The 9,745-nt window shown below is 45.4% G+C and overlaps 1 protein-coding gene across 1 annotated transcript; it reads right to left on the minus strand.

Annotated features, from left to right (window-relative positions):
• Positions 1-373: 373 nt before the first annotated feature.
• On the minus strand, positions 374-8,299 carry LOC117549538 (aspartate aminotransferase, cytoplasmic-like; the record flags this gene model as incomplete). Its single annotated transcript, XM_034221534.1, is given in 5 exon segments — positions 374-1,516; positions 2,701-2,843; positions 3,196-3,361; positions 4,833-4,983; positions 8,195-8,299. Coding segments are annotated over 5 exon segments (705 nt in total), but the record flags the coding sequence as incomplete, so codon positions are not given.
• Positions 8,300-9,745: the final 1,446 nt, after the last annotated feature.

A 9,745-nucleotide genomic window follows, 5' to 3' on the forward strand; every position in this document is an offset into this window, starting at 1 on the left:
ATCTTTTGACGTCAGTGAGCATCATTTTCTTCCTATGAACACACACACTATACTGCTGGAAATACACCATGAAGCACCAAAGGAATATTAACTTTCTGTTGAAAATAGTTTCAGAAAATCCATATTTACTCCGGTGAAAGGAACATTTGCCTAAACAACACCTCCTAACAGTTTTAAGCAAATATTCAACATTTTGGAAAATGAAATATGAGATACTTGTTAAACATTCTCATGCGTTTTGAATGACAACAAATGAAGAAAATTGCCAGACTTCGACTTAAATGATCAAAATAAGGCGAACATCCCTTATTTTTTATGATTTTGAGCGACATTGTGTTTTATCGAGAGGTAACAAACAGACGGAAAGCAAAGACTTGTTTCCTATGGTTAATAATTTATTCCAGCATGAGTGCACATACTGCTGTGTGCCATTACAAACAACACCAGGTATAAGGAAGTGTGTTACTGTGGCTCTGAGGTCATAACAACAACATCTGTACCACAGTGAGAGCTATGCAGGGCGGAGAGAAACACAACAGGGACGAAGAGTTTGTTCACTGATGGCACAAAGTCGAGTTGTGGACTTTACACATGAACCGTTGTGGTCGTCTATGAAGCTGCACCGGTGTGACAAGGCAAACAAAACAACATGAGGCACATGCATTAACTGTTAAATTACTTTGAACCTGGTCACATGACGGAGGCATTATCCGATGAAATCAAAACTACTTCCTAATACATATTTTAAAAGCTCATCTTGGAGTTCTCTGAATCGAGTGTTGCTTAAGAATACATTATGATGCCAATTTCTTATCACAAACCAACACAACAGGAAATGGGACAAAATAGAGGGATTATAGGGAATAATAAATATGTGCTGCATGTCGTGTGTTTTCAGTTATTTAAAATATTGCAGGGATCATATTAACCCTGTTTTGTAATTTATTTAATATTCTCATTATATATTTGTGTGTGAGCTTGTCATCTCATCGTACTGTCATGTCCTTTATGTGCCTGAACTAAATATTAAAAACACTTCTGCATGATTATTCAATTGATTCTCACACTGATGTGCTTTAGTGCATCTTCAGGAAACATTAGGACGTCTAACATCTATTTACATTAATTTGATCGACACTACGGATACGTTATGAAATCCATTGAAGTGCTATCAGTGACAGAGGAAGCATTGTGTGACGTGAAATGACTCGGACACTCTAAATATGGAGGGACAGTGAGACCTGTGCGTTCAAGTGTTTCCCTAAAATCATTGCATCTCCCAAAGGATGTACACAGATAATCATCCTCAACCTCTGATTGGTTACACTGCAGACTCCCTCCCTCTGCGGGTGAACCAATCAGAGGTTGGAGAGCCTTCATTGGACCTTGGTGACGGCGTCGTGGATGGACTGAGCCACGTAGTCGATGTTGCTGCTGGTCAGACCGCACATGTTGATGCGGCCGCTCGCCATCAGGTACACGTGCCTCTCTTTGATCATGAACTCCACCTGTTTGGCTGTAACACACACCACAACACAGAGAGGGTCACACAGAGAGAAGAAGAAGAGCTGATGCTGCATGCAAAGAATCACTCACAAGATTTTTTTTAATGTTATGCATCTACTAAAAAAAGTGGATCAGAAATCAAATGCTTTAAATGTAACATGTGCTGCAAACAAATTGTTTACTTAACCTTTTTAAACTGGCTCTAGGAATCATGTACACAACTATATGTTCTATGCTACTATGTGTGCTGAATGTTCGCAGACTTTGCATTGTTTTTTGTTTTTTTGTAAATCTTTCATTAGCCGCTTTCACACCAAGTACTTTGCCGCACTTAGTTCCCAGCACTTAGTTCCCAGCACTTAGTTCCCAGCACTTAGTTCCCAGCACTTAGTTCCCAGCTCTTAGTTCCCCCATGGAACTAAAGAGCCGATCGCGTTCACACCGGAATAAGTTCCTGAGGGAGGATTACGCAAATGAAGCCGCTGACGTCACTTCTTCTTCTTCTGCTTTGGGTTTACTGGCAGGCCGCAAACAACTTCACGGCGTATACTGCCACCCGGAGTCCCCGGCCGGAAGTCCCCGGAGTTGGGGACTGGCTGGGACTCCCAGCAGCTTCTACTGAAGCCTTCCGAGTAAATCGCCAGAACGCCGACACCTCCTCATCTCCACCGCTCCCATGTTTTATTTTGTGTTGCCATAAGTTAGTCTCTCTGAGTTGGTGCGCGGGGCTAATGCTAATAATGCTAATGCCAGCAAATACAATGGCGGCTTCACAAAACTTTTCAGAGTTTTACGGGGCGTGGTTTGCAATTCGCTCAGCCAATTGAAATTGGAACTTTTTTCTCCCCAGGAAAGCACCACTTCTCTAGCAGGCACTAAAAATGGGGGTAAAAGTTCTCATGAACTAAGTTCTCTTTTTTGGTGTGAACGCAAAATCCCAGGAACTATCGGAACTAAAGGGGAAAAGTAGTCCGGTGTCAAAGCGCCTATTGTGCTATTTCCTTAAAGTCAAGGAATTGTCCCACAATATTTTACGGATGTTGGTCCCGAATGTGAGAACAGAACTAGGCAACAAAGACTTTAAATGCTGCACCTTCTTTCTGGAGCAAATTGGTGTGTGTGTCTGAGCGTGTGTGTGTGTGAGAGAGTGTGAATGTGTGCGTGTGAATGTGTGTGTGTGTGAGTGTCACTCACGGTTGAGCCCTGTGAAGCTGAACATCCCGATCTGCTGGGTGATGTGCTCCCAGGTCCCCGGGGTGTTCAGAGCCTGCAGCTTCCCCTTCAGCTGGTCCCTCATCAGCAGCACGCGGTCCGCCATCGTCTTCACGTTACCCTTCCTGCAGGGAGAGATGTGTGTTAATGCACAGGAGAGTAATTGCCAACTATTTTAATATTCTAATCCTAGTTTAGTTATTTTTCATGCAAAAACAGCAGAAAATTGTGTTTTCAGCCTCTCAAAAATGCCTGCTGTTATTCTTATATCTTAATATTCCCTGCTTTTCTTTGTGTTATATTATATGTCCAAAACCCAAAGATCTCCGATACATCTCTCTTATATTAGTCCATGCATACAGCCTACCACGCTAACACTTGGCAGTAGATGCCACTCACATGTTTTAAATATTGGGTAAATATCAGCTCCCATGTGTTTAAGATCTCTCATGCTAAAGCCTCTTGTTTGGAGCGTACCATTCAGCGAAGAGCTCGGGGCAGTTGAGGGTCTTGCTGACGATGCGCGCTCCCTGAGACGGGGGGTTGGACCAGGTGGTCCTCACGATCTTCTCCATCTGGGACAGGATGCGGGTCAGGTTCTCTCCGTCCTGAGCCACGATGGTGAGGTTTCCAACCCTCTCATCTGTAATAGAAACAAGATTACTTACAATGACTTCACTTAGGGCAGCTCAGAGGAAAAGGCTTCATTCATTTGACCGAGCCCACGGTATGCAGCTACGTTACAGAGAACAGTAACAAGAATATTTAGTACACATCATCTTTCACTATTGTATCTGTTTTATTTGTTCTATATATATATATATATATATATATATATATATATATATATATATATATATATATATATATATTCATGTTGCTCTGTTGGAGGAGCCTGGGACTTCACGTTTTCATTGACATATCTACACTGTAGCTAATGTGCACATGACAATAAAGCCTTGAATCTATTTTCAGTTATGGCTACAATGAGTCCACTTAGGGCTCCTATACAACCTGATCTCACCAGATTGCGTGACTCCACCACGACTCCTTAACACCACATTGCGTGGTGGAGTCACTAACTTCGTTACATTTACGTGTCGGCACCACGCAAACAACCCCAATGTAAAATTAATGAGGCTCCTTTGTCGTGGTGCACACAGGCATTTCTACAACGTCCTGCAGTGAGCTTGTATTCTATAAAACGTTTTTAAAATCTACTTTATAGCTTGTAGTAACTCACGGGAGGCTTCTTTTATTTTATTTGTATTCATAATCATTTGTATTTTTCGTCAGAATGTAGGCCTATTATGGCGCATTAGTTACCCATTTTTCTCAAAAAACAGTGCATTGTGTGTCACGCATTCTGGTGAGATCAGGTTGGACAAAGGAGCCTCATTCACTTTACATTGGGGTTGTTTGCGTGGTGCCGACACGTAAATGTAACAAAGTTAGTGACTCCACCACGCAATGTGGTGTTAAGGAGTCGTGGTGGAGTCACGCATTCTGGTGAGATCAGGTTGCTCCTAGGTGAGGAGAAGGCTTCATTCATTAGACCGAGCCGACGGTACGAAGCTACGTCACAGTGACGTGCTTCTGTATTGCAAGGTGAGCTAAAGTGGTGAAAAGATGTATAAAAGTAGTGACACTGAAAAAGACTGACAGATGGATCAGTAAAATAAGATTATTATTTCGTCTTTAATTAAGTTCTACATGTTAAAGGCACAGTCGTGTAAAACGGTACTTCACCTGTTTGTTAATATGGATATAATTCGTGTTAAAAAGTTGTGTGCAAAATATCATCAGTCAGTGCGTTTTGCTAGTTATAATTTGAACAGACACTTGATATTTTATGTTTAATGCAAGTTTAGGAGTACATATGAATGATAATACATTTATTTTAGTTATTGAAAGTTAAAACTTACAGGTAGCATCACAAGAAAAATTGGAGATGTGTGAAATGGGACACCTTGATAAGCTATATGAAGCTCTAGAAAAGGGTCCCTATGAATTTATTTTAAACTTATACAATCCTTGAAGTCCCTTTTGTTTTAATTGAATATATAAATATGAGTGCATGTCATTGTTTCTATGTGTGTATGATGTGCACTCACTGTAAAGGCCGAAGTTCTTGGAGAAGGACTGAGCCACGAACAGCTCGAAGCCCTCTGAGACGAAGTAGCGGATCGCCCAGGCGTCTTTATCCAGAGAGCCGGAGGCGAAGCCCTGATAGGCCGAGTCGAAGAACACGAACAGATTCCTCCTCTGGAGAGCGAGAAGAAGATGCATGAGTAAAAAGATGAGGAAACGGCACTAAAATATGGCTTGGATTAGTGTTCATTTTGTTGACTAAAACTATGACAAAATATGTTCGTCAATGACCTTTTTTTCCATGACTAAAACTAGACGATGACGAGACGTCACCGACGTCAGTAAACAATAACTAACGAAATCAACATGCAATATCGTTGACGAAAAGTGACGTGACGAAATATTATCAAAGATAACGTTACATCTCTGATAGTGAGTTTTTCTCCCAGCAGCAGTTCCATTTCCGGTGCTGCGGCTGGGCAGCAGCTGTGTGTCTGTGCTGCGGCAGGGCAGCAGCTGTGTGTCTGTGCTGCGGCTGGGCAGCAGCTGTGTGTCTGTGCTGCGGCAGGGCAGCAAGCTGTGGTGTCTGTGCTGCGGCAGCTGGCAGCAGCTGTGTGTCGTCTGTGCTGCGGCATGGGCAGCAGCTGTGTGTCTGTGCTGCGGCTAGGGCAGCAGCTGTGTGTCTGTGCTGCGGCGGCAGCAGCTGTGTGTCTGTGCTGCGGCTCTGGGCATGAAGCTGTGTGTCTGGCTGCGGCAGGGCAGCAGCTGTGTGTCTGTGCTGCGGCTAGGCAGCAGCTGTGTGTCTGTGCTGCGGCAGGGCAGCAGCTGTGTGTCTGTGCTGCGGCAGGGCAGCAGCTGTGTGTCTGTGCTGCGGCTGGGCAGCAGCTGTGTGTCTGTGCTGCGGCTGGGCAGAAGCTGTGGTCTGTGCTGCGGCTGGGCAGCAGCTGTGGTCTGTGTGCGGCTGGGCAGCAGCTGGTGTCTGTGCTGCGGCTGGGCAGCAGCTGTGTGTCTGTGCTGCGGCAGGGCAGCAGCTGTGTGTCTGTGCTGCGGCAGGGCAGCAGCTGTGTGTCTGTGTGCGGCTGGGCAGCTGGTGTGTCTGTGATGCGCGGGCAGCAGCTGTGTGTCTGTGGCCGCGGCAGCAGCTGTGTGTCTGTGCTGCGGCTGGGCAGCAGCTGTGTGTCTGTGCTGCGGCTGGGCAGCAGCTGTGTGTCTGTGCTGCGGCTGGGCAGCAGCTGTGTGTCTGTGCTGCGGCAGGGCAGCAGCTGTGTGTCTGTGCTGCGGCAGGGCAGCAGCTGTGTGTCTGTGCTGCGGCAGGGCAGCAGCTGTGTGTCTGTGCTGCGGCTGGGCAGCAGCTGTGTGTCTGTGCTGCGGCTGGGCAGCAGCTGTGTGTCTGTGCTGCGGATGGGCAGCAGCTGTGTGTCTTGTGCTGGCTGGGGGCAGCAGCTGTGTGTCTGTGCTGCGGCTGGGCAGCAGCCTGTGTGTCTGTGCTGAGGCAGGGCAGCAGCTGTGTGTCTGTGCTGCGGCAGGGCAGCAGCTGTGTGTCTGTGCTGCGGCAGGGCAGCAGCTGTGTGTCTGTGCTGCGGCTGGGCAGCAGCTGTGTGTCTGTGCTGCGGCTGGGCAGCAGCTGTGTGTCTGTGCTGCGGCAGGGCAGCAGCTGTGTGTCTGTGCTGCGGCAGGGCAGCAGCTGTGTGTCTGTGCTGCGGCTGGGCAGCAGCTGTGTGTCTGTGCTGCGGCTGGGCAGCAGCTGTGTGTCTTACACCGGGCCAGCGGCACACTGTGAACTGTCAGGAAGACTCGGGTCTAACTAACCTTATTTAACAGAAAGGAAAATGGCAACAACAGGGCTTGGGGGCAGTGGTCGCGTTAAACGAATATTCTCCCCCACCGTCAGCGCGAGTGAGTGACAAGTTGTGTACAGACCCGACGGGTAATAATGGATTATGACGGAAATGTTACGATCCTGTCCGTCAAAATGACTGCCACCACTGCTTGGGAGAAAGAAACGAGGCGATATTTGAGCCCATTTTCGCTACAATGAGGCGGAGAAAAAAAGAGAATGCATTGTTTTATCAGAAGGGAAGCAATGTGGCCACAGCTGGGAAAAACACCACAAACCTGACCAGATACTCTGCAAAGCTTCTTAATCATTCAACCTGTGTTTTTCATCAAATAAGGACAAGATATAATCTTATTGTGAAATAAGTGTGACTAAAATGACAAATTATTGGTTTTGGCTAGACTAGTTTGACTGAAATGTTCTGTATAATCTGATGACTAAAAAAGACTCAAATGTCAACAGTTTTTTTCATTGACAAAAAGTAGACTAAAATAGTTAGTTTTCTTTGACTAAAATAAGACTAAAATGCTCAGACCTTTAGTCGACTAAAACTTGACTAAATAAAAACAGGATGAAGGTGACTAAATATGACTAAATCTAAAAAGGACATTTGATACAGGACTAAGATTTAGGGATGCACGATATTGGTTTTTTGAAACCGATACCGATAACTTCCTGCTTCTCAAGACCGATAACAAAAAAAAATGTACGCCACTAATTATTTGAACGCGATTAACGCATGTGTATTTTTTTTCCTCGGCCGCCCCGTAGTTTCAGAGCGCATCGAGTTTAAAATACCATCTACAAGCTGATGCTGACAGCCCCGCTCCTGTCGCCCGCTTGTGGCAGACCACACTTCCACGCTCACCGGCAGGCACCGACTGGCCATCTGGAGGACCGGGAGGGTGTGTGTATGTGTGGCCCGAGCGAGCGAGAGAGAGACCTTACGTGCATTGTTGTTGTTAGCATCTGGTGCTAGCTAGCTGCGCTAACGGATATACGGAGCGGTTTAAATGAAAACAGAGGAGCGACATTTCGCCACAACTGCGCCGAGCACTTGACTTTATGCAGGTCGGGCCGATAATTATCGTGCATCCCTAACTAAAACTAAATAAAAAAACAGCTGACAAAATTAACACTAGCTTGGATGAAAAGGAAGGAAAGATAGTAAGTATGTAGAAAATGTCAAAAAGTAAGATCCCATTCAAAATAAAATAAAACACAGTTTGGAGTGTAAATAAAAAATTCAGTTCATTTTTAAATAATAGCCGTCACCATTGAATATGCACATGAGGCATTATCTCAAGCAATCTTTTGGTGAATTTAGGAGAAGTCTACACACATATATAAATAAACGTGCTAATATGTAATGTATGTTTTTTATGTCCACGAGTCTAAAAAGAAGACCTGGCAGCAAAATAGTCCAAATTCTCCAAATTGACCGTAAATGGTAGTGCCTCGCGTTAATGGGGATGCCTGAAAGAGTGACATCATGTGACACACACCTCATCATGTGATCTGAAGAACTCCAGAAACAGCTGATGTTACCTTCATGATCTCTGCGATCTTCTTCCACTCCTCTTGGGTGGGGTCGGTGCCGGTGGGGTTGTGAGCGCAGGCGTGGAGGACGAAGATGGAGTGCTCCGGAGCTTTCTGTTGAGAAAAGACAAGATATACTTTATTGATTCCTAATTGGGAACGTTTTGTCTTCACAGCAGCAGGTTAAAACGAGGCGTTGTGATTAGGGCTGAACGATTAATCAATTTTAAATCGAAATCGCGATTTGAAATTATGCAATTATCAAATGCGATTTTCTTTTTTTTCTTGTGTGTCAGTCATCCAGACCAATCAGAAGTGCTGTGCTCCACATGTATCAGTCATTGTTAACCAATCAGAAGTGCTGTGCTCCACATGTATCAGTCATTGTTAACCAATCAGAAGTGGCCCATGATAGAAGGTGATAGACAGATTATCCAATCACCTGCCAAGTATTTTTGAAATACTTTTCCAAATGGATTCCAATGGAGCTTTCCTAGATGGTTTGGTGAACCATCTGGGTCAGGTTAGCAATGCTCCATCACATGTTTCTATTACAGGGTGAGTCTTATGCCCCGGCCACACGAGGACGAAAACGGCTAAACGCATAGGATTAACGCAAACGCAAAAAAGCTTCCGTCCACACGCAATAGTTATCCGGATAGTGTCTGCCCACACGAGACCGCTCCGTTTAGCTCCAACCGCTGGAGAAGCTGCAGTACATATGCAGGAGCCTGTACGTGGCGCTGTAACTTCCTCCACAAAAGCAGCGAAGAAGCATGGTTGTCATGGTTGCCCTTCTGTTTATTCTCCGCGGTGGGGGCCGAGGGAACCGGGCAGAGTTTTTTGCCAGTCAACGTGTATTAAAGTTTAAACCTTCCGACACAATTATAAAAGTGCCGGTCAAAGGTCTTCTTTGTTATTTATTGAGCTTTAAAACAAATGATAATAATCTATATATTATAATAATAAAATACACGGAGCCTCTCATTTTCCTCCCTCTCTTTGGACAGCGCCAGTGTCTGTCTCATGCAGCAGCTGATCCAGTAATGAGTGACCCGGCCGACAGTAAAAATAAACATATTTATATTTAGTTTAGGTAGTTTGAGAGGTAATTAAAATAGCTAAGGGTGATGATCTGACTTGAAATGTATGTTTTACTCCGTTCACCGCCGCATCACAGCGGGAGGAGCTGCAGGTGAGCAGAGCTGCGTGTCTCCGTCCTGTCAGATTAGACTTCACTCGCGTTTAGGTCCATATCGAGAGAAAGATAAATAATCTGAATTCAGTGTACAGTTTACTTTGACGCGGGGGTGAGCAGCAGAGGTGGGGAGAGGCGGGGCTATTGCCTCATCATTATCAGAAGATGATCGTATAGGGCGCACACACGGAGCTGTTTGGACCCCCCAGAGCGTTGCGTATGCCGTTCTATCCACCTTGGGACCCGTTATCGTTTACGCAGTCGTTTAGTGCCGTATTCGGTCGTCCTCGTGTGGCCTAACGGTCTATATGACACTAAACAGTAACGCAAACGACCGTTTTCGTCCTCGTGTGGCCGGGGCA

The sequence above is a fragment of the Gymnodraco acuticeps genome, unplaced genomic scaffold, assembly GCF_902827175.1.
Source record: "Gymnodraco acuticeps unplaced genomic scaffold, fGymAcu1.1, whole genome shotgun sequence".
Taxonomy (NCBI): domain Eukaryota; kingdom Metazoa; phylum Chordata; class Actinopteri; order Perciformes; family Bathydraconidae; genus Gymnodraco; species Gymnodraco acuticeps.